The sequence below is a fragment of the Manacus candei genome, unplaced genomic scaffold (genome assembly GCF_025592945.1).
Source record: "Manacus candei isolate 608988 ecotype Guabito, Panama unplaced genomic scaffold, ASM2559294v1 h1tg000010l, whole genome shotgun sequence".
In the NCBI taxonomy this organism is placed as follows: Eukaryota; Metazoa; Chordata; class Aves; order Passeriformes; family Pipridae; genus Manacus; species Manacus candei.
This window is the reverse complement of record NW_026138058.1, coordinates 7402999-7428667: the sequence shown is the minus strand read 5'-3', so window position 1 is coordinate 7428667 and position 25669 is coordinate 7402999. Positions and strand designations below refer to the sequence as shown.

At 43.2% G+C, this 25669-nt stretch overlaps 1 protein-coding gene across 4 annotated transcripts in view; it reads right to left on the bottom strand.

Moving 5' to 3' along the window:
- Positions 1 to 2806: 2806 nt before the first annotated feature.
- PIGG (phosphatidylinositol glycan anchor biosynthesis class G) overlaps positions 2807 to 25669 on the bottom strand; it is a 94629-nt gene continuing 71766 nt past the window's right edge. For 2 of the 4 annotated variants that reach the window (XM_051777471.1, XM_051777469.1), the window contains one exon: positions 2807 to 4397. In XM_051777471.1, the coding sequence (XP_051633431.1) occupies positions 4172 to 4397 (226 nt within the window). In that variant the 3' untranslated portion in view covers positions 2807 to 4171. Of the gene's footprint in view, positions 4398 to 10186; positions 11652 to 25669 lie in introns of those variants that run through there. The other 2 variants (XR_007902786.1, XM_051777470.1) reach the window with 2 other exon arrangements.

Here is a 25669-nt window from a genome sequence, read left to right as displayed (position 1 = left end):
CAGCCAAATGGTCTCTGATGCTTCCTCATCCCTGGGCTGAAACATGGCAAAAATCGTTGTGAACTTAGGTGATTAAAGTCACGGTCACACAACGGTCTGGTGAGGGTCAGATGGGCAAGAAATGCTGAGGATCTCTGCTAACCTAATTGTTTAATCACTAATTTATAGTAATTTATTTAGATGGCTATCTAATCACTCACTAAGCAGTTGGATAATTGTCCCTGGTGTGAAGCCCACCAGGATTAATCAACCAAAGAAACTCCTCCCATTGAAGACCTTGCGGACTGAAGGAGCCTGAAGGACCACAGGTGTCATTATGAAATCCACAGGGAAAAGCACTTCAGGATTCTGTAAAACTTATGGCATGTTTTTAGGGGGTTTGGTGGAACATGTCAGTCATTATGTAATACTTAGGGAAAGGACCAAGGAAAAAAGAAGGTTCAATATGGCTCAGGAAGGAATAAACATGGGAAAGCAGAGGCAAATGTGGATAAACAGGACTGGCTCAGTATAAATAAGATTCTGTTTATACCGAACAGTCAGTGTTATTTCTCTTTGGGAGTCCATCACTACTGTGTGCCCCATCCTCTCATTAAATTCTACTTCTTTGTGGGTGCATCCTCTGCTCTTGGCAGGTTCCTGTGAACACCAGTGAACTTCAGGCTGGAATCACCAGTAAGAGAAGAGGTCTGGATACCAGTAACAGGAGCATAGCTCATATCCTCTGGGTGCCAGCAGCAGAGCAGACCACTGGGATTTGGGCTGGACAAACTATCTGTGCAAATACGTGTGTTTGTTTTTCCTTGAATACTGATCAGCTGGGGAACAAGATCAGGTTGTCAGGGCTGCTCGCAGTCTCCCTTTCTGCCCAGTGGGTCTCCAGAGCTGTTCACCAGCCCATGGGCCCCATCCTGCACCATTATCAGCCAGGAGTATTTGCTTGGATGGTACTGCAGGTGGTCAGCAGCCCATTTCCCAGTGTTCCAAGGTCCCTCTAGAGGGTGGTCCTCCCCCCCAGCATATACAGCACTCCTCCAATTTGGTAGCATTTCCAGATTTGCTCTGGTCTTGCCATGCCCTCACCCAACTTAGGAAAGATTTTAAATTGCCTTACCCTAGCACTGCACTACTGTTATCAGTGCCTGTGGGACCTCAGACCACAGAAGTCAACCCTTAGAGCTTGAAGATCCAGTTCACCTTCAAGCCCACTGATCCACAGCTCAACACGTGGCCACCAAGTACCTGATGCTGAAGGCCTTGCTAAAGTTGTCCAGCATCCAGTGCTCTTTCCTTCTCCACAGAGTGTAGGTGCAGCAGCCTAGCATGTGTGCCTGACCTGCTGGAAAGGCTGGGGTGCACGCTGTGGATCTTCTGCTGGCTTAGAGAGAGCCAAGGAAAACGGAAGCTTTTTTTTTCTAGAGAGCAGAAATACAGACATACAGTGTCTGAAATATGGACAGATTTAATATTTTTTTCCTTAAACCTGAATTCATTTACAAGAAGGAAGCTCAAGCTTCATCATGCTCTGACTGTAGGACTGATCACATGTTACAAGCTTTGAGCTGAGCTGACTGATGGTGACCTGGTGAATCTGGTAAAGGAAGCTACAGACCACTGTAAATGGCTGAACCTGGCCCTGGCCAACAGGAAAGGTGCTGAATGGAAAAAATTAACATGTCAAAACTTTCTCCACACTGAGAAGACATTCCTTCTCAGAAGGTATTTATGGAGGAATCTATGCCCATGCACAGGGTACTACCGAGGAAGCTGCAGCCCAGGCTGATCCCACACCAGATCAGGGACTACAGATGACTTGGACAGAAGGAACTGGTATGCTCAGAATGGCAAAAAAAATAGCATTCCTGCTTCCCACAGCACTTGACTCCGTGACTGAGGGTTTGGAACACGCTGAACGTGATATGGGGAGATTGGATGAGAAGGGAAGAGGAACAACCAAATAGCGAGATAAGAATTTGTGTTGAGGCATTTGCATTCTCTGTACATTCAGAAAAAATACCAGAACTTTAAGTTGATTTAAAATAAAACTATTTTTACATAATTCCCCAGTTAAAGTCTGTTTGCCTGTGGCAAGAACCAACTCATTCCTTCGCTGCCTGAGCTTTGCATTGCTATTGCCCATAAGCTGATGAAGCTAAAATATGACTTCATTTGCCTGTGCCCAAAAGGGAAAGACTGAAAAAGAATAAAAATGGCAATTCTGAAGTTGAAAGTACCACGTTTCTTTCATGCATCCCCTAAACTGTGAGTTAACTTGAGATAGAGACACAGCGTCTTCTTCTTCCTTCCTTTCCTGGTCTTGCAGACCTAAATAACACAGTTTTCCCAGGCCTTTTATTTTAGCCTGGATGCAATCTGGACATCTTCCATCTTCAAAGGAGAAATTATTATTTAACTAAGTAATCTGAAGAACTGTAACCTTAATTCACACACAGTATTTAAGATTCCACTATTTGATAAAATGTCCAAGAGATGTACTAGAAGCAAAAAATATCAGAAGGAAGGAAAAGAGGATCTTGTGAATGTCATCCCACATTGTTTTAGGATTCTGTACACCAGAAGCAACTTCCCCTCCACCCTTTCCATCTCTTTATTAGCACTCTTTCTCTCTGAGTCAAATATTTTTTAAACATAATCTGTTTGAATGTTAGGGATAATTGCTTAGGAATTAACCAAGTGAGCAAACAGAGAATATGTTGGTAATGCCCACATGCTTGCTCACCAACAGGTAACCAGAAGAATATTGGGAACGATAAAAATGATAAATTTGTACTCCATTAACACCATATTTTGCAGTGAAAAGTGATTTATTCGAAGTATTTAATTTTACATCTCCCAGCAGCTCACAGTGAATGGCAATACGTTGCCAGCATATCAAACATTGTGGTTGCTCTATAGGTGAAAAAAACTTCATTATTAGTGATCAAGATGGCCTGTTATTAACACATAAAAACTAAAGGTTGCTTTATCTGAAGTATGAGATGCAAAGTGTATTAATGAGCCTAACAAATGGGCTATCAGGTCTATAGGTCTTGAAAGCTTTCTTTTTCCAGATTTATAACAAAAGTTAAAGTTCTCTCTATGCTTCTTTTCTGCTACACCTCTAATATATTTAGATTAAATCCTATCAGCTACTAACATGGACAAAAATATGAGGCAAAGAAACACACATAAAGAATATTGATAGTCAGTGTAGTCATCAACATATATCTTCTTGACAGAAGCAAGGAAAACAACATTGTCAGGAATTAATTACAGCACATTCAAGTGAGATGGCGAGACAGGTCACTGGGGGAAGGTGATGCAAACTGCAAACACACCTTTTATTCTGCTGGTAACTTAGTCCATTAAGCTGTTTTCCTATTCACTGCTCACAACTCTCTACCATCGTGTGGAAAACACGACCAAATGTTCAGCATGGCCGCCACAAACCTGATTTAACATTTATACACTGATAAGAAGAAACACAACATTTTAGCAGTGGATGGACTCCACAGAAGATTCATTACTTTGTTAGACCACAAGCATTTCTTATTCAGTGCCTGAAGTGCAGATCGAAATCCATTACAGATAATGATTGCACTCACCTTACAAACAAAATGCTGCCTTTAAACAGAAATGCTTGCTGCCTGTGCAAAACAAGCAAAATCACTTACCTGGGATATTTGTAGAACAATAATTTAGTAATAATTTCAATGCCTCCACTAGAAACAAAACAAACACAAAAACCCCCTGAGGCTAACGGACAGAAGATTTTGTGAACAGCACCAAGAAGTCCTGAATATTTTTAGGATCCTGTAGTCTAAGAAGGTAAAAAAACTGTACGTGCAGAAGATTTTCTCAGTGCCCACGAGGCACTGGTTTGTATTTATGTTAAGATATACATTTTAAGGTTCAAAACATGTAATATCACCATTCTGTTATTTAGGGAGCGCTATAATGGCAGCTACAGAAGAGAAGTTATCAAAAAAACAGTTCAATTCAACATTTTTAAAGCAAATTCAATTTTAACACTGGACAGACCCTTCAAACCCTGACCCAAATAAACAAGGTTACTCTTCAAATTCTCTTCAAATAAAGCCTTTATTTTCCTTCTTCCATTCCAGTGACACCGGACTTTGCAACGCAGAACGGCACACCGCACACTTATTTTTCAATCTTGCACTCTGTGAGAGTGGTTCTGATCCATTGCTGTGAAGAACAGGCAGATAGCAGCTGTGATGAACACATGCACTCCCTCATACAGCAGTTTTGGAGAGAAGACACTCCATATGAACAGGTGGTACCGCAGACCCGTCACCAAAACAACGTAGATGGCAACTGGAATTGAGCGCATTAGAGCGTAGCAGAAACAGCCGTGGCCCACTGCTGCTGAATTCCTGGTAACAAAAACAGAGCAGTTTATTCTCAGGCAAACTTAGTAAAGACATCGGAGTTCCTCCACTCTTGAGCAGTATTTTGCAACGCAAGGAATACTCACAGATCTCCATTTCGTGTTAGCAAGCTGATTATTGATGCAATTATGTGACTAATAAAGCTTGTTCTTATCACCTCTATATATGCTATAACATGTAAGTATGTGAGGTGTAAGCATAGCAACTGTCATTGCAATAAGGGTACCCAGTAGTTCACCTCACACTTAAATGGTTCTGTGCTTTAATATATTTTGTTCTAACTGCTAAAGTCTCCATTAGGCAGTTTCAAGATAGTTTTGCCTCCTGTTGGCCTTCCAGTGCCTTTCCACAGAATTTCAGTGTTAAGAGGAAGAGAATAGACTTCAGTTCTCTTCACAAAGCTTCCTAACCTGTTCAGTGGATCACCAGATGGAGTCTGTGCCCTTTGTAAAGAGCACAAGACTTGCCAGAGTACACTGCTGCCCATAGCCAGTAACACTCTTCAAAACAACATAAAAATTGTGCTACTGGAAAGCTTTGCAAAGCTAGCTAACATAACGTTCTCCAGGGAACACCATATTCTTAGGCTTGCAGGAGCAACACACGGCATTCCTGTCACAGCAGCTTTAGCTCAGCTGGGTCTGCTGTATCGCAGGAAATGTCTGCCCCAGGTGTAACCTACATGGTCCAAATCTGCCACATTGATGTATTCTGGTGGGTGACAAGAGTCAGATGAAAATGGAAGTGAAAGGGTTTTATGCACTTTGATTGTTCTCCCTCTCCTGAAGTGCCAAACTCAAAGAAACGATACTGAGTTGGCGCCTGTCCAATTTCCCCAGACTACATCTGCAGAGGCTAATTCACACCAAATTCAGATGTTTACCTGTTCAGACAAAAGGAAGGAATAAAGCTATTTTGCTGGAATAATAAGAACATTTTCCTCTCCCTATCAAAACATTTTACATCATCAGTTCCCAAAAGAACTCACTGGCAAAATGCAGAAGTGTTTTACACTGAGGTCCTGATCTGAGAATCTGTTCTGCTCCTCCCAGTTTTTAATCCTGATCTTGTTCCAAGTAATGAAAATTTAACATGACTAGCACTTCTGTGAGATGTAAATTAGTCACTTATGACTAAGTAAGCTACAGAATGCAGTATTTTACATAAACCACTACACTTCTTATTCTTTAAATAAAAATAAGTAGGATACAGCCCTGTTTTCCAGTGAAGTCAAGATTTAAATTCCCAAGGCTTTCAGTGGAAGGAAGAACAGGTCGTGTTGAAAGCAGAGTTGAAAAATCAACTAAGAACAGCAGCCATGAATGACTGCAAAACATACATTTAGTTCACAGAAGAGTATTTCCCTTGCTGTTTAGCCAAGGAAACTGTGACTTGGGAGTGAACTAGGCTGTTCCCCGCTTCTGTATAACTATTTTAGTCTTTAGTGAGCATGTGTAAATAACCAGCTTTATGTTTAATAACCAATTTTGTTGACAACGATTTAACAACCTGCAGTTCACTCAGTCTTAGCTATTTTCACGCTGAGTAAAAACAGTATGTGTAGTAAAAAAAGCACTTGTTGAACGACACAACAGATTAGACATAGGAAATGGCTTTTGAGTCAGATAGGGCAAACAGCTAATTTTTAAACCACTTTCTAGAGTCATAAAATGCACTCCACAGACCATCTAGATGAAGGCTATCAGTGGTTGTGGCTATCACATTTATTAAGCTCAATGATGGGATTTTAAAGGGAACACTAAAAGCAAGAAGTGAGTGTCTATGGAGTTACATATCCAGGTCTTTCAAGAGCCCTGTATTTCAAAATTAAATTTCAGTTCATATATTTTTCTCTAGTTTGTGCTCTCCTAACAACACATTTAGTGCATTACGGTGAAAAAGATCCTAATCATAAATCAGTGGTGTTAAAAATTTTTTAAATGGCTATTTTTTAACTATGAAGAAACTGTCCAGAAGCTTATTTTGAATTGAATCTCTATGTGTTCACTTCTTTGGCTGAAAAATTAGGTAAACATAATATTTTAGATATTTGATTTTACACTGAAATGAGAGCACACAAGGATCTTTACTAGTAACACTTAAATTTTGCATTTTCATATTCTGATTACTGGCAAAGAATCCCCAAGTCAATGTTACAATTCTTCCCACATTCTGATATCATCAAAATGATGGACTGTTTTTTGCTTATATAATAGCTTTACTTCCAAAAGGTCTCAGCACTCACTTCACCTCTCAAAAAAACATGGACAGCCACCTGCAGAGGAAAATCTTGGCCAGTTTCACAGTATAATGCAGTGGTGCAATTTAGAGAAGGCAACAAAAGCACACTGTATCCACAAAGTTTAACTGTCAGTGGGGTTCAATAGCAGAATAATTGGGTTTATTTTGGAACTGGTGAAAGGGTTCACACGTGTGTTGTTGAGGAAACATCATTGGAATGACTGAGCACAAGCCAGTTACACCGACTTGGCTGTTCTGATGCTACAGCAACAACTCACTTCTTCAAGCACATCACCATCCTTTATTCTTGCTTCAGCCAGGGACAAAATCTGCCGAACAGCTAAGAGTAATGACTTTGTGCACTCCTTCTGCTCATTCTACACACACAGTGACCACAAGGAACCAGGCCACAGGAAGGCAGCAGCCAGGGAACAGGCTGCTTTTGATAACATCACCATGACAATACAGCTAGTTCAGCTGGTTCCCGAGTGATTCTGAAAGAAGTCACCAGAACACAGAAAGCTGGCTGTGACATGCCACTCATGTATCCTACTGTTTATGATCTGGATCAGCCAGTAATGAATAACCTTGCAACATCTCACTGCTGTTGCAGTAAAAATAATGGAAGACCACAGGACAAATCTAAGGCATCAATCTGTAAATACTCCACTCCAAACTGTCTCTTCAGCAATTAATGCCTCTCTTCATTTAAAGGAGAAGAGAGACATAAACTGGATACACTACATCCACATTCTGACAAAACCAGCCCAATACTAAGGCCTCTGCACAAAGAAGCAGTAAGAAAAGGAATAGTCAACCTAATACTGAGTTCATTTAGCAAGTTCACTTATGAGGACTTGAACAAGAAATCCAAATGTTAAAGATGACAAAGCATATCCAAACTTCATGCAAGATCCAGAAAAAAAACAATGACTTTGGAGGCTTCTGAAGCAAAGAACACTACAGATTCACATCACTAGACATGCCATATTTAGACTGAAAGCATTAAGTACGGTGTAGAGCACATATTGTCTTTCAACAAAAATCATCTCTTTTAATTTAATATTAAATACATAGAAAAATATGGCCAAGAAATTGTGCTATTAATAGGTTTTCTGCTTCTTTGGATATCCGAAATCCTGACTGCCAGTGTTTTGTCAACAAATCTTTCACCTCTCAATCTGTCTCCAAGGTGCCATTAAAATGGGTAAATACAAGGCTTGCAAAATGAAAAAATTATGGTGCCAAAAAAAAAAAGAAAGAAAAATAACTCTTTTCTTGTGAAAATATATCTCCCAGTTATACAGAATACACAGCAGATGGTGGCAACAAATTTTGTAGTTTAAAAATCAAGCAAAAAGCTCCACAGACAGCCCTACAAATGCATCCACAAGGAATTTTAAAATACACTGCTTTACAAGGGTTCCCACCCTTGTTCCAACCCACCAAATCAAACAAACATTTTAGAAACATGCAAGCATATGAGCGAGGAATACCCTAGTATTGCAATTTTTCTAGAGTTGGAGGAGGAGGGTTGTTTCTGGAGCGTTTCAGCTGAATATTACTGCCTAGGTAATATCTTATTACTGAATTTGCCTATTTTAAGGCAATTTTTACTGTATTAACATTTTTTCCTGTATTAAGTGGCACTTTTCTTTCCAGGCATTCTGCAGTTTCACTTTGGAAGATGTCCCTTTTTAGTGGTCTCTGAAAAATAGTTGGCGTTTTGTTAATTTGTCCTGTATATACTAATAAAGGGTTGCAGTCAGAAACAAACCCTTGTAGCACTCCAAGTGCCTGCAACATCTTAAGAGTATCTGCAATCTGTATGAAATTTCTCTGATCTAAGCGAATATCAATCAGTTCATCAGCAAGAACAAATTTGCTACGTCTCTCCCACATGTCCCACTCTCACCCATTATGATTCTTGCAAGGCCTTTTCAGACTACAGCACAGAATCCTGCATTGTCAGGAAAAACACAGTTCCAAAGGAACCCGGAGTCCTTTGGAGATTTACATGATCAGCTCTGGCACAGAGTATCAATCAGAACTACGTTAATTCTACAAAGTCACAATTTTTGTCGCCAAACACCATCAGTGGACAGATGTAAAAAAGGGTGGTTGCCAGCAAGCTAAAAGGGCTGTCAGGTATATTCTATTAGCACGGAAATTATGGAACTTGGGGATGATTACTGATTTTCCTGTGCATTCTCTTTCCGAGTAAGAAAGGCAGAGAAGCTACGACTGCCCGAGCAAGGTCAAGTGTCTGTGGCAGTAAGTTACAGGGGACTATAGCATATGTGGACTGCAATACAGGGTTCAGCAGGTTCTCATAATGATTTAGCTGTAAAAATCTATTAAGACCTGAAGCTTCAATTCTCTTCATTTCAGCATCAAGAACAGGAAAAACAGAATCATATCAACGTTTTTTCCTGTTTTCACTGCTGGCATAATCAGTTGTGCTGTGAACACCCTGTCTGCAAAATAAGCAGTCTCACTCAAACAGAACAGCTGACTCTTCCCAATGGCACCCACTGCTAGCTAATCTGCTTAGAACAGAACTCTATCTAAAACGCAGGGCATGTATCAATTACGTTTCAGATTCCTTTCTCTCATATTTAGTCAGGCTTGGCCACTGAAAATCATTCTGAATGAACTCCCCTAAATTGCATACCTATCAAAGATTTATATTAGACTGTAAGTAGAAATCCAATTACGCTGGCATTGGGCAGGAAGGTCTGAACAGCCACTCTGAATGTCTGCTATCATCATTTAATTGCTCAGGTAAGAAATCAACTGTACGTTTAGTAAAGGCTTCTAAAACTCCTGGAAATGTGCTCATTTCTCCAAATAACAATCCTGTGGCAATCACCTTTAAAAGTACTGGAAACTCTCTGCTTTTCAGCTTTACTTGATTGGTCTTCACCTTCCTTCAAAGAAATGAGAAAACAGTTCACAAGCTCAAACATCTGAGTCTTTTTCAGGACTGCAGACAAAGAAATAACTAAACTGCCCTCTAGGCAACATGGCCATGCAATCTCTAGATTTCTTCATAAGAAGCTACTCTTTTTCAGTAGGTACCTTTGATTCAGGAAACCAGCTTTCTCCATGTAAGCTATGATGGCTATTGCTGATTTCCAGCCATTCTTCAAACACAGGATTTGCATGAAATCCCAAGTGCTATGCTTGATATGTTTTTTCTCACTACTTCTGTGGTGACCCATGCTGGTATATATGCAGTGACTGTTCCTGCCTGTTATCATGGCTCCAAGAATTCCCCAAAGTTTCTCTTCAGGTTATCCTTAGCATGTGTTATTCTGTTCAAATCCAAGAAAAAAAGAAGCAGAATCAGCCTATTCCTGTTGACACCGGCTCAGAATTTAATGCAACAAGATATAACTAAATCATCAAAATTCCTAACAAGCAAAACACAAATAGTAAGTATTTCAAATCATAGTTATTCCATTTTCTGTAATATTCTTCCAAAATTCACTTAACATTTCAGAAGGTTTCCAGCAGAAAAAAACCTGAACCACTTTACATTGGCATCATACACGCAAGGAGTAACAATGACATTTATAGCTCAATTTTCTGTTAAGTTGCATCTGCGGGCTCCTTGCCCATCTTTGTAAACAGTTATTCTTCATCATCTTAGCCAAAGGTGTAAAGAAAAATTGCATCCGGAAATTGTTCTTGACAGGCAGGGTCTGAACAAATTTAGCACAGACTGTTATCAAGTCTTTCAATTAAATTCAAAATTTATCAGTTCGAAATACGCCAGTCTAACAGGACACGTCAACAGTGATACGACGCATTTCTAGAAAGGTGAAGCACAAATTATTCAAGTATGGACAGGAAATTGGCCAACAACGCCACAGAGGGTGGTGACCAATACTTTTTACTCAGGCTGGCAGCCAGTAACAAGTAGGGTCCCCCAGTGATTGATACTGAGCCCCAAACTGTTCAACATTTTCATAAATGATCTAGATGGTAGGATGATTGAAAGCACCCTCACCAACGTGCTGATGACGCTAAACTGGATGGTGAGGTGGACACATCAGAAGGGAGACATCTGAACAGGCTGGAGGAGTGGGCTACCAAGACCTGTATGAAGTTTAGCAAAGACAAGTGCAAAGTTCTGCACCCAGCTCAGGATAGCCAAAGAGCCCAGCACAGGCTAGGTTACATGTGGCTGGGGAACAGTGTTGCTGAAAGGGAGCTGGGGGTGTCAGTCAACAAGTTAAACATGAATCAGGAGAGGACTGCTGCAGCAACACGTGAACCAGTCTGGGCTGCATTTTCAGGGGTATTACTAGCAGGGAGAGATGTGATCATCCCACTCTACTCAGGGCTTGTCAGGCCATACCTGACAAGTATGTTCATTGTACAATGTTCAGTTTTGGCCCCCACCACTCTGAAAAGACATGGACAGACTGGAAAGGGTCTGAAGGAGGACTGGAGGGGATCAAAGGGCTCTGCAAGGTAAGACTGTAGGAGTTAGGTTTCCTCTCCATGGAGAAGGCTCAGGGAGACTTTGTCACAGCATTCCAGTATTGAAGTATGTAAAGGTGGCTACAAAGAGGATGGAGGTGTTCTCTTCACCAGGTAGTATGTGGAGAAGACCAGAGGCAATGAGTACAAGTTGCACCAGCAGAGGTTTCATCTCGGTATAAGAAACACGTGTTTTACAGTGAGAACAATCAATCATGGAAACAATCTTTCCAGGGATGTGGTAACATCCCCATCACTGCAGATTTTCAACATGAGACTGGAGAGGATGCTAGATGATCTCATGGAGGCTCTCCCTTTCCCATGAAAGTTGAACCAGATGATCTTTTGCGGGTGTCTCCAATCTGGGCTGTTCTATTCTGTGAAGCAATGCTCACTCTTCTGCACTGAGGGCAGAGTCAATGCTTTCTTCTATTTTTCCATTACAGTAACTATTTTTAAACTTGTGACAACTAAAATAACAGCTCTCTCCTCAAATTACTCCTGCCACTGCAAAAACACAAACACTCAAGAAGAATTTGTGAACTTCAAGAAAAGGTGTGAGAAAAGGAGACAGAAAAATCCTAGATAAACGCAGAAGGACAGTATCTCATGTACAGTCCTATCCACAGCTACCAGAACCAAGGATTCAGTTATTCAGAACCGAGGAGTATGGAACACTAATGGCGAAAAAGCACAAAACCTGTAAGAAGAGTAGAACAAGGCCATTAACAGCAAAAAGTACAGGTTACATCCAGAAACACGCCTTCAATGAAGAAGGATGGAAGCAAAAGTCTACAAGTATGGTCCTCCTTCCAGAATTGTTCCTCTGAATGGCTCTGCATCTGCTTCAATAGCAGCATAAACTACCAAGAGACCAGCATCGACAAGCAGCTCTTACGAATTTAAGAGAAGAAATAAAGCTGGTGCTATGCTCCAATCCGTTTCAGAATTAAAATGAAGGAATGTCCAAAGTACTGAAGAGAAAGGGGGGGACAATTTCTTCAGTGCACTGTGTATAATTCATGCATTGTGTCAGAATAATGCCCTCAACTTTCTTCATAACTTTTTCTGGCACAATGCACAGAGACTCTTTATTCCTTGTGGTGCAATGAAAGGTCTTCTGGGATTACACAGGGATACTCTTACTAAGCCCAAATATCATACACGCTTTTCACTTTGGCAAGTTTAAAGGAGTGTTGGATTTACAAATAATTTACACTAAGCTGAATTATTAAAAAGAACAATACTCATCATTAGCATAAAGACTGTGGAGCCCCACACACTTTCTCTTGGGAAAAAAATGGATTACAGTAGGATCTGTAAACCCATACCCTAGGATGTCTGCAAATGAGGAGACAATGCTAATACCGTGAAGCATAAAAGGAACAATAAACAAAAATGGTTTAATCTTGGCAAGAAATGAAGTGCAAGATCAATTTGATTTTTGAGGAAGATACCTTGATATAGTAGCTGCAGACCCTCTTTCTCACTGGACTCAAGCTGAGAAGGCAGACAAATCAGCACAGGATTTTTCATGCCATAACTTTGGTGATACTTTAATGGTAATCTTGGCTCTGACACAGAAAACGTAAAGCAAACAGACAGGACACAACTTTCAGAAGATTGCAGATGTTAACTTTGCACTTTGGGTATGTTCAGTAGGGTCAAGGAACTTAAAAGACAGCTCTGAGGAAAATGTGGACATCACCTGTTAGAGAGAGGGAGAGAAAGGAGACAGAAAGAATGAGGGCAATAGCAAGGAAAGGGGAGAGCTTGAGAGCAAAAAGGGGAGAGAGGGGGGAGCAGAGACAGCAGAGTGCAGGAAGGGGAAAGCAAGGGAGAGAGGAAGCAGAATGAGAGGAAGAGGATAAGCAGAAAATGAAAGGAGTGTGAGTGAGGAGAGAGGGGTATAGGGAACAATCACGGTGAAACAGGGGAGAGAGAGGACAGAGGCAGGAAGAGAGGGAATGCAGGAGAAAGAGGGAGAGGTGGATCCAGATGGAGGTACACAGAGAGAGAAAGAGAGGACATGGGGAGGAGTAAAGAAAAAGGGAGAGGCAAGAGGAGAGAGACAGAGAGTAAGGAAGAAAGAGCAGAGGTAAGAGGAAATAAAAGAAAGGTGGAAACCCAGAAAGGAAGGCTAAGGAGGGAGGCAGACACAGAGGGGAAGAAGTATGCACAGGGCAAAGAGCGAGGAGGGCAGGAAAGAGATAAAAGTTTGGGGGCTTTATGCAGAGAGTGTGAAAGCCAAGTATTGAAAAGAGGAGACAGAGAGAAGGGTGTGGAGTGAAAAAACAGGGGAAAGGGCAAGAGAGTGACAGGAAAGAGAAAAGACAGAAGGAGATGGTGGAGAGAGAGCAATGGAGAAAGAACCTTCAAAAAGACTGAGAGAAAAAAAAGGAGAGAGATAAAGAGAGATTCACAAAGAAGGTGAGGAAAAGGGAAATGGGAAAAAGAAGGGTGAGATAAGAAATAAAAGAGGGAGAAGAAGGTAGAAGACAGAAAGGAAGACAGGAAGACAATGAGGATAGAGAAAGAGGGACAGAGAGGAGAGAGAATGGGAAGAGAATAGGGAAAATAAATTTGACAGAGAAAGGTAGAAGAGAGGGGGAGAGAAAGCAATAAAATGAGAGAATGGAGACAGGAAGAAGACAGAAAGAGGACTAGTAATAAGGAAAGATAAATGGAAAGAGAGAGAATGGGAACAGAGTGAGAGAGACAAGGGGGAGGAGAAAGAAACAAGGGGAAAAAGAAAGAGTGAGAAAAGGAGTGGAAAGGAGAGTAATACAAAGGTGGAAAGAGACCATGCATGGAAACTGCATGTGCAATGGAAATAAGAGAAGCAAAGTAGAGAAACTGGGCAAGTGAGAGGGAGGGACAAGAAGGTTGGAGGGAGAAAGTGAAGAAGACAGAAGAACAAAGGTTGGCATGAGAGGGAGATGAGGGGAAGACAGGCTGAGAAAGAAGGGAGCACAGAGTAAGAGGAAAGAGGGAAAGACAGGAAGGAAGAGAGAGAGGCATGGAAGAGAATGGATGGTAGTGCTGTTGGTGGCGCGACACTGGGAGAGACGAGGAGTGAGTAGAGGGGGTGTGAGAGAGATGAGGGGACTGAGGGGAAAGGAGGAGTGAAAATGGGAATTAAAAAGAGGGCAGTAAGGAGGAAGATACAAAGGTGGAGTGGGACAGCAATGGCAGAAAGAAAGGACAAGTAAGACAAAAAGATATGCAAAGAAAAGAGGGTGACAGAGTGACAGAGACTTGGAAAGGAGCATGTGGGATAGACAGAGTGAGGGAGAGGCAAAGAAATATAAATAGAAGCAGGGCAAAGAAAGCAGAGTGTGACTGAGAGAGAAAAAAGAGTAGACAGAAAAGAGTGAGCAAGGAATAAAATGAGTCAGGCAGAGGGAAAGGAAAGCAAAGGTAAGACAGCAAGCAAGAAGGAAAGAAGAGTGAGAGGGAAAGGGCAAAGCATAGGCAGAGATTGACAGGGAGTGAACAAGAGAGAAGGATGCAGAAGCAATGAGGTAGCGGGTAAGACAGGGAGGATGACACGACGTAACAAAGGAAAATTGCACAAGGAAGACACAAAGAAAGCCCAGGACAGAAAGAAACAGCATGCAAGAGAAAATGTGCACATGAGAGAGGGAAAGCCCTCACATGCAAGAAAGAGGGAACGAACATGACAGAAAGAAGAAAGGACACAACAGAGAGGGAGCACAAGATAAAAGAGGAAAATTACATGTGAGAGAAAGGGACAGTGTGCAGGCATGAGAGAGAAGCACCCAAAATTAAGGGAAAGAATACACAAGAGAGCAGAACCTACACAAAATCTATAAATAAAGTGGACAGATAAAGTGTTAAAAACAGAGAATGTGTGAGAGGGGGGACAAGAATGCAAAACAAAGTGTGTACAGGAGGTAAACATGAGATACAGAGAAAGCCTGACAAGAGAAAGTGTATAACATAAGGGAAAGTGTTAACAAAAGAAAGTGCAAGGCAGACAAAGAAAAAGTGAGAAAAACACATGTAAGATACATGAAGTGCAGGGGAAAAGTGAAGACCGAGCAGGAAAATAGGCAAAGAAAAAAGGGGGGGCATGAAGAGACAGCAATTGTGGTAAGGCATGTGACAGAGAAAGGGAAAATGTGCCTAAGGGAAAGAGATCAAGAGAGAAAGAGCAGAAAAGTGCATCAATGAGAGAGGGATGGTGAAAGAGAGAGAGGTTATGTACTGTGTGCCAGAGAGGAAGAGAAAGCTCACACATTAAAGGAAGAGTGAATGACAGAGAAGTGGTTAGAAGAGAAAGGGGAGGAAAGAGAAATCAAGAAATTATTGAAGAATGTTAAGAGTGTCCAAGAGAGGAACAGATGTACAGGACAGAGGTAAAGCATATAAGAGAGGGAAGGAAATCTTACATGATAGAGAGGAAGAGAAAGCATGCAAGAGGGAGTGAAACAGGGTGAGAGAGATGTTCAACAAAGAAGGAAATTATTTGAGAGGGGAAGTAGGCACAACAGGGGAACACGTGTTGAATGAGAGAGATCAAGAGAGCATGAAAGTAATATACATGCACAGTAGAAATAAGGAATGCTTGAGCAAACAAGAGGTAAAGCATGTGTATGAGAAAGTGAAAGAGTGTATCAGAGAGGGAATGTGCATGATAGAGCAGAACACTAAGTAAGGAAAAGCACCTGAGAGAAATATGAAAAGCATGAGAGAAAGATGAAAAACATCAGAAAAAAAAGAGGGAAAGTATATCAAAGGAAGGAACTGAAAGTGAATGGGGAGGGTGTGCACATACAGGAAAGTAAGAGGAAATGTGCACATGAGAGAGGAAAGGTGCAACAGAAAGAAAGAAAAGGTGCCAGAAAGGGGAAAAGCATGGGAAAATAGATGGGTAAATGTGAGAGAGGGAATGTATGTACAGAAAAAAAAAAAAGATATGTTCATTAGAGATGGAATACGCATGTGAAAGACCAAAAGCATGTGACAGAACAAGAAGGTGCACAGTGAGAGGGAAAGCCTGAAAGTCAGCAAGAGAGAGGGAGGGAAAGGGTTGCATTAGGGGGGGCAAAAAGTGCCCAAAAGCAGGAAATTGCAAGCCAGAAAGAGAGGGTAGGAACAATCAATAGAGGGAAAGTAGAAGGCTGCGAGATTCAGAAAGTGTGCAAGACAGGAAAAACACGTGCAGAAGAGCGAGAGACACTACAGAGAGAGAAGAAAAGCATGTACACAAGAGAGGGAAAACTTGAGAGAAAGTAAATGAATGGTAGTGTGCGGGAAAGAGAGAGGGGAAGCACACACAAGAGAGGAAAGTGTACAAAGATGAGCAAGGAAAACTGCATTAGACAAAAGAAAAAGCACATGCAACAAAGTAAAAGCATGCATGAGAGGGATAGCATTCTAGAAGTTTAAAGCATTAACTAAAGGGAAAGTGATGGAATGTGTGAAAGAGGGACAGAAAGCATGAGTAAAAGAGAAGAGGGGGGGAAAGACCAAGTGAAGGTCGGGAGAAGAGAGAGGCACTGTGCATAAGCGCAGAACAAGCAAGAGAAACTGGGAGACTGTTCAACTAAAACTAAATGTGGTAAAGGGAAAGCACTAAGACAGTGAAGTATAAAAGAGAAACAAAATGTGTCAGAGGGAACTCACAAGAAAAGGAAAAAAATGTAAGGAGTGCAGTAGGGGTAGGGAAGAGCATATGCAGAAGAGCCAAGGAAAGCATGCTAGGAAGGGAAGCCCTGTGAGGAAAGTGTGAGAAAGCAAGCCAGAACGTGAGAGAAGGAAGTGCGTGATAAAGAAAAGGAGGTAGGGTGTGAGAGATGTCTGATAGAGGGAGCCAAAGGGACAGTCAGGGTGGGAAGGGAGGGACCGCCAGAGAGGGGTGCAAGAGAGAGGGAGAGACCCCAAGAGAGATAGAGTGGTGGGGGAGGAGTATGTGAGAGTGACAGAACCTGTGTGTGACAATGAGTGCAAAGGTATGTGAGAGGCAAAGAGAGGAAGAAAGCAAGACAGGAAGCGTTGGGAAGAATTTCAGAGGGAAAGTGAGGGGGCAGCAAGACGAATAAAATTATGGAGGAGAGAAATGCAGAGAGAGAGTGAACTAGCAAGCCGACAGTGAGATGAATGCTAGTGAGAGACAGAAAGCAGCAGCGAGAGTGACAGAATGTGCAGGGGGTAAAGTGAAGTGAGAGACGGTGAAGCACACGAGTGAGGAGAAAACTACAAGAAGATGAAGTGAGACAGCATGATGGAGGAAGAGCATAGAGAAGATGGGGAAGAACAAAAAACATGTGAGAAGGAAAGGAAAACAAGAGGAAGGGAAAGCAAGAAGAGATAATGAGAGATCAAAAGGGACAGCATGAGAGAGGGAGGAAAGAAACACAGGAAACTGACAGCAGGAGTAAGAGAAGTGCAAGGACGAGAGAGAACTGTGTGCCTCGTACAGCAATGCAAGAAAGGGGGGCAGCAGAAGAGCAAAGGTAACACAGAAGGGGCAAGGTGTGCAAGGGCAAGGTGACAACACAAGTGAGACAGATACAGAAAGAAAGAAAAGGAATGAGAGTGCATTAAAGACAGAGGGAATGCATATTCAAGAGGACACAAACATGCAAGACACCAGTAAGGCCATATGACAGAGAGGGGAAACATACGGTGAGAGATATAAAGGTAGAGAAGGGTAGTAAGTGGAACAAGGACAGAGAGCAATAGAGAGCTAAGTAGCAAGCTAGACAGGGAAAGCTTGAGCCAGAGACTGAAAGCATAAGTGAATGCAAAAATGCAAGAAAGAGGAAAAATGTGAGAAAGGTGGGAAAGCATGAGAGAGGAGGTTAGTGAGAAAGACATTACATGAGCTAAAGAGGGAAACAGTAAAGCACAAGGAAAAGGAAACACATGCAAGAGAAGCAAAGCACGAGAGAGCGAGCACAAAGACAAAAAGCACATGCTAGATAATCAAACTGCATGATGGCAGGAGGGAAGATGTGTGTGAAAGAGGGGATATGAGGTGGAGACGGGAAAGTGTGTGTGAGAAAGCACGAGGTGAGGGGAGCATGAGATCAGCAAATGATATTAAGTTCAGGAGAAGCACATGACAGAGAGAGGCACTGCAGGTGAGTGGGAGGCAAATCATGTGCTGCTGGGAAAGTGTGTGAGGAAGAGGAGGCAAGTGACAGAGAGGGTGGGAGTTGAAGAAAGAGAGAGGTAGGGGAGAACTGAGGACAAAATGAAAAAAGGAATGAGATGAGAGGGGGAAAGCTAGAGAAAAAGAGAAGAAGCAAGACAGAGAGATAGTGCCAGTGATAGCAGAAGAGAGGGAAGAATGACACTAGACAAGACAAAAAGCATGAGTGACATTGCAAGAGCAAACAGGAAGGGTAATTGTGTGAGACAGCATGCAAGAGAGGGAGAAAGACAGAAATGAAGAGTAATAAGACATGCGAGAGCAGAGAGTGCAAGAGAATGAGAGCAGCAAGCAAGGAAAAGCACACACAGGAGATAATGAAAGCATGACAGGCAGAATTCATGTGAGAGGGGAAGCACATGAGAGAAAGGGGGATGCATGCAGGAGGGAGGCTGTTGAGACAGACAAGATGCACCACACAGAGGTAAAGGGCAAACTGAAAGAGGAAAGGCTGTGGGAAGCCTGAGAAAGGGAGAAGGTGTGAGAGACAAAAGTAGAAGTGCAGAAGAAGGAAAGAGGCGAAGCATCAGAAAGGCAAAGCAAACAGTGATAGCAGGAGTGGGAGGAAGAAAAAGCACAGGTAAACATGCAAGCAAGAGGGAAAATGCAATCAAAAGAGAGAAGTGTGTGAGAGAGGGATGAAGCACATGAGAGAGGGGGAATGCAAGATGAAGAGTTGGGAACAACAGACATTGATATAGGGAAGCACTTGAGAAAGCATAAACACAACAGAAATGGCACACAAGTTAAGTGAAGTGAAAGTAAGAGGGAAAACACTAAAAAGAGGGAGGTAAAGCATGTCTGAGAAAGAAAACAGAGAGGTGTGATCCAAGAGAGAGACATGCATGGGATGGCAGAGACATTAGAAGTATGCCAGTTAGGAACAGGGAAGGGAGAGAAGGCAAGGTGAGGGAAAGGGATTGAGGCAGAGAGCAGTACTGGAAGAGAAGGGACCAGAGAGAGGGTGGCAAGAGATGCAAGGGGCAGCATAAGAGAGACAAGAAAAGCCCACCTAAGAGACTGAAAACACAGGCAAGAGGGAAATCACATCAGTGAGGGAAGTATGCCAGAGAGTGCAACTCCATGTGAGAGAGGCAAAGCAAATCCACAAGAGCAGGAAAGCATCTGAATGAGGCAAAGCATAAGCACAAGGTAGGCAAAGTGTATACTGGAGATGAAGCATGGGTGGGGTGATCAAGACAGGGTGAATGCTTGAGAGAGAAATCTAGAGGGAAAGGGGAGAGCAAGTACATCAGAGAGAGAGAAAAAACATGACTGAGGCAATGGGAAAACGACAGAGACAAAGAGGGAGGGATAACAAGGGCAAAAGAGATGGATACTTAGGAAGAAGTAGGGGTAGCTAGCAATAAGAAGAGAGATAGCAAGCAACAGAGGTAGGGAAAGCATGAGAAATAGAGAAAATGCATGCACCAAAGTAGAAAAATGTGTCCTAGATGGAAAAGCACCCACAGTGGAGGAAAGAATGACAGAGAGAAGTGGGAGTGGCGAGAGGGAAGCTCAAAAGAAAGTAGCAGCAGTCAAGAAAGGCAAAGCATCCAAGAGAGTGAGGAAGGTCATGACAGAGGTAGTGTGAGAGAGGCAAAGAAAGTAAAGAAGAAGGAAGAGCACATGAGACAGGGAAAGTGAATGGGAAAAAATGTCTGAGAAAAGTTAAAGCAAGAAGGGTGAAGAGAGACACAGTGGGGAGATGGGAACGTCCAAGGAGGCACAGAGCAAGAGGGAAGGGAGACGAGGAAAGAGGAACAAGAGATTGAAAAGGGAAAGTGAGAGAAAGAAGGGGATTGAGAAAAACTGATTGTGGGAGAGAGGGGTAGCGTGAAAGAAGGTGGGGGAGCATAATACACAAAGCATGAGGGAGGGAAGGTACCAGCAGGAGAGAAAGGGATTTTGCAAAAGAACGCATGTTAGGGAGAGGGGCAGAGAAGGATAAGCAAGTGCAAGATAAAGAAGAAGCACATGCAAGGCTGAGAAACTATGGAGAGACGCAAAGCACATGTGACAGGGCAAGGGAACGTGAGAGAAGGCAGGCTAAGAGAGAAGAAAGCATGTCACTTTGGGAAACTATGGAAAGGAGAGGGAAGGGAGAGAAAGTATGCCAGAGAAGAAAGATTATACAGGCAAAAAGCATTTGAGAGAGGGAGAGGGCAAATGAAGGGGGAAGAGAGAAGAAGTGAAAGTAAAAGGAAAATAAATTGAGATGGGAGAGAGACAAGAGTGTGAAGGGGAGAAAGTACAGGAGAGTATGAGAGTGAAGGGGGGAAGCAAGATAGATATACGGATAGCAAGGGTTAGCAAGGGCTGGCGGAAGAGAGGAAAAGTACAGGAAGCATGAACAAAAGGAAAACTGGAAGAAGGAGATATGAAAATTGTGCAACAGGGAGAAAAGCATGCAGGATAAGGAGAGACTGGGAATGCAAGGCAGAGAAGTAAAAGGCACAAGAGTGAGAAGGAAACACAAGAGAACAAAGAAATAAACAAGAGTCAAAGCACATGAGACACAAAAGGATAGCATGAGAGAGTGTCAGTGTGTGTGTAAGGAACAGAAATGCAGCCAAGAGAGACAGGGACAGTGGGGGGCATGCTGTGCATTAGAGGGAGGGATAATGAACGACAGAAAGGGGAAGGCATGAGAGAGAGACTGAAAGCATAAATGAGGGAATACAATACACAATAAAGGACATGTTTCAGAGATGGACAAGTGTGCAAGGGGTGACTGAAAATAAGACTCAGCAGCAAAGCAAAAGAGAGGGAGGAAAAATGAGGAAGAACAAGGAAGGGACAGGGGAACAGGATTCAGAAAGATGAGAGGGAAAGTGAGGGAAAAAGGAAACATGAGAGGGACAACAACAGATAGCAAGCAATAGCACAAGCAAAAGAAAGAGTAAGTGGGAAAGTGAAACCAAAAGAGGAGAACTGCATAAGAAGGAACATGTTAGAGAAAGAGGAAAAACCTATCAGAGAGAGAAGGAAAGCGCACCTGAGAAAGAAGGGGAATTTGGGGTAGAAGAGAGAAAAATACATAGGAAAAATGAGAGCAAGAGAAAAGTGAGAGCAAGAGAAAGAGAAAGCAATGGGAAGACACCAGGGAGGAAAGTGAGGAACATGGAAGAAATGGAAAATAGAAAAGAAACATGCAAGAGCACAGGTGCTCACAAGAATGTAAGAGATAAGGAAACCAAGAGAGAAGTGATGCATGTGGTGAGGCAACATACATCAGAGAGAGTAGATGTGTTTAAGGTTGTAGGAGAGGGGAAGGGTCTGTGAAAAAGGATGCTGATCAGAATGGGAGGGAAAAGCACACCTACAAGAGGCAGACAGAGTTTCTGTGAGAGGGGAGGAACAAGGCCAAGAGGTAGGGAAAGGTTTGGAGGCCAGAGGGAACTAAGACAGTGAAAAAGCACACTGCTAGGAGGGACAACATACCTAAGAGAGAGAGAGACAAATGGAAGGGCAGAGAGAGGGAGTCCAGAGAAAGCCCAAGGCAAGCAGAGACAAGGAGGCAGAAGCTAAACAAAGAGAAGAAACATAAAAGTGAGATTGGGGGTAATTTGTGAGGGGGGAGAGAAATACAGATGTGCTTTGTCTTAGCACATCTAAGACAAAGGGAAAGCCCAAGAGACAGGTGGATAGAAAGGGAGAGAAAGAGTGGGATGCTGAGAGCAAAAAAGAGGGAGGGGGGGTAACAGAGAAATAGCAAGCAGTGAAGGGAAAGCACAAGTGAGAGACTGAAAGCACAAGAGAGAGGGAAAGTGCTTGCAAGGATGTGCCAAGAGGTGGGAAAGCACATGAGGAATGGAGACAGTGCAAGAGACAAAGCAAGGGAGAATGCAAAAAGGGAAGCACAAGAGAAAACAAACCATGGGAGAAGCAAAGTGAGTGAGGGAGAGAGGCAAAACATATCTGGAAGAGAAGGAAAGATGTGGAACGGGGATACAACTGAGAGAGGAAAAGCACATCTCAGGGAGAGGGAAAGATAAAAGATAGAGTAGAAGAGATAGAGGTAGCAAAGAAGAGAAGCCAGAGACAGATGGAGACAGAGACTGATGGGGATGAGAAAGGTGAGAAGAAAGATGGAGAGTGAGATGGAGAGTTCAAGAGGGAGAGGAATGGTTGGGGGGTGTGATTGAGAGGGAGGGATAGTGAGCAGAAGAGAGTAGTGAGACAGAGAGTGGGACAGCAAGTGAGACAAGGACGATTGTGAGAGACAGAAAGCGTGAGGGAGACAAAGTGCTAACAGGGAAAAACTGAGAGATGGAAACGCATGAGAGGGCAGGAGAGAACCTGAGACACAAAAGCAAGACAGAACAGGAGAATAAAGTGCCTAAATTGACACACTGACAGCAAGGCACATAAGATAGCAACAAAATGCATATAAGAGGAGAGTAGCAAAGCATGCACACAAGAGGCAAAGTTCATATGCACAAGAGGTAAAGCATGAGCACAAAAGACCGAGGAGAGAGAAAACATGCATTCAAGCAAAAAATAGAGAAAGGTAAAGTACATCCACATGCAAAAAGGGAAGCACAAGAGAAAACAAACCATGGGAGAAGCAAAGTGAGTGAGGGAGAAAGGCAAAACACATGAGAGGCAAAGCACAAACAAGGGAGCGGCAGAGCACACAAAAGATAAGCTCACATGAAAGGCAAAGTGTGAGAGAGAGGCAGCATGCATGCAAAGAAAACATGCACATGGGAGTGAAATGTACCTAAGGGGGGAAAGTGTGGAAGAGGGGGAAAATGCATGCAAGAAGGGGAATCACACAAGTGGAGGGAAGTACACACGAGAGGCAAAGGGTAAAGCACAAGGGCAAAGTGACAATGAGATAGGGAAGTATGGAATTACAAGGAAAAAAGCATGTGAGAGAGGCTCAGCACAATATACAGTTGAAAGGCAGGAGAGGCAAAACATGCAGGAGAAAGCAAGCATCGGGTAGCAGGGAAAGCATGAGAGGAACATACATGCAAGAGGCAGAGCATATGGAATTATCTATGTTGGAAAAGATCTTAAGATCTTTATTTACAACCATTAACCCAGTACAGCCAATTCCACCCCTAAACCCTGTCCCAAAGTGCCACATCTACACATCTAAACACCTCCAGGGATGGTGACTCAACTATTTCCCTGGGCAGCTTGTTCCAATGCTTGACAATCATTTCAGTGAAGAAATTTTTTCCCAATATCCAGTCTAAACTCCCCCTCACACAGCTTGAGGTCACTTCGTTTTGTCCTATCACTTGGGAGAAGAGACCAACCCTCGCCTTGCTAGGACTTTCTGGTAGCTGCAGAGAATGACAGCCTCCTTTTCTCCAGGCTAAACAGCTGTTTCTCTTAGCTGCTCCTCATAACACTTATGTTCCCAACCCTCCACCAGCTTTTTTGACCTTCTTTGGGCACACTCCAGAACCTCAATGTCTTTCTTGTAGAGAGGGGTCCAGAACTGGACACAGAACTTGAGATGAGGCCTCACCAGTGCCAAGTACAGGGGGGGCAGTTCCCGCCCTGGTCCTGCTGGCCACAGCATTGCTGATACAGGCCAGGATGCCACTGGCCTCCTTGGCCACCTGGGCACACTGCTGGCTCATGTTCAGCCTGCTGTCAACCAGCACCCCCAGCTGGGGGCAGCTTTCCAGCCACTGCCCCCAGCCAGTAGCACTGCATGGGTTGTGATTGAATTTTAGGACCTGACACTTGACCTTGTTGAATCTCATACAACTGTCTTGGCCCATCAATCCAGCCTCTACAGATCTCTCTGCAGAGCCTTCCTACCCTTCAGCAGATCAGACATCCCCAGCCAACTTGGTGTCATCTGCAAAGTGACTGAGGGTGCACTCGATCCTCTCATACAGATCACTGATAAGGGTATAGAAGAAGGACAGGCAAAGCACATTAGAATAAGGCAAAGGCTGTCAGAGAGAGGGGAAATATGGGTGCAGAGAGAAGGAGAGGGGAAGCCTCAGAATGAGAGGGAATGTGAGAGGGGGAGAGAAGTGGGAAGGAACAACAGAGAAGTGGAAGAGGAACAAGGAGACAATGACAGAGGGAAGAAAGGAGGGGAAGCCACTGTGTACGTGGAAGGACTTAAGAAAGCTTCAAAGACAGAGACAGGAAATCCCTGAAGGAAGGAAAATGCAAATCTGAGGGGAAGAAGATCAGGTTCAAGACAAGCCAAAAGCAGGGTATGGCTGGGAGAAGCTTTACAGATTTAGTGGAAAAGCAATACAGACAGAAGGTACAGGGAGCGAGTGGGAAGGAGAAAGCACAAGAGAGATTCTGCAAGTTTAAGAGAAGGAGAGTGCATGAAAGAAAGAGAAAGTCTGTCAGAGACTGGAAAGCATACAGAGGAGAAAGTAAGAGACAAAGTGGCAATGAGGGAGGGAAGGGCTAGGGGAAGAAAAGGTATGCAAGAGAGAAGATGTGAGAGAGGAGGAGGACCCAGGTAAAAGATTTAACTTGGGACAGAGGAAGAGTGCAAGGAATTTGAATTTGAAAGCATCTGAGTCTGTGTGCAAGCTGGAATATCTGTGAGACATAGCAAAGCATGCAAGAAAGGAGAAAAGATACAGAAGGGAAAGGAAGACACAAAAAGGAAAAACAAGAGAGAGAAGGATGCACAAGACAAAGATACACAGGAGACCAAATGTGCACAAGAAAGTAAGCACAGGAAAGACAACCACATTCACGTGAAAGAGGGAGAGTATTCCCATGCATACAAGAGCTAGAAAGTGCATGCACAAGGAGAATGCATGCATGAGAGTGGGAAGCATGCAAGGAGGAAGCTGCAAGATGGGAACACACAGAGGAGGAAAGGAGCACCCAAAGAGATAGAAGTGTGCCAGCCTGGGAAAGAGCATAAAAGTGAGGGAAGCAGGCAAGAGAGACAGAGAGAGGCATGTGAGAGAAGGTGGAAGGCTGTATGAGAGGGGGAGAAGTGCACTAGAGAAAGTGGAAAGAGCACACAGGGTAGGGAGAACGCACGCGTGAGAAGGAGAAAGCACGACTGGGAGAGGCAGAAAGTGAGCATGAGAGAGGGGAAAAGCACAGTGGGTAGTCATGAAAGGAGAAGTCTGAGGGAGAAAGTATGTGAGGAGGAAAGCACGCGCGGAAGCATAAGACGGGGGGAAGCACGTTTGCAAAGGGACAGAAGCATGAGAGAAGCAGGAGAGCAGGAGAGTGGGGAAGCCCATGGAAGAGAGGTCAGCAACTGTGAGGAGAGAAAGCACGTACGTGAGAGGTGAGAAGCACAAACGTGTGAGAGGTGGGTAAAGTCTGCACACAGAAAAGGCAGGGAACATCCAAGTATGAGGGATGATGAAAGCACAGG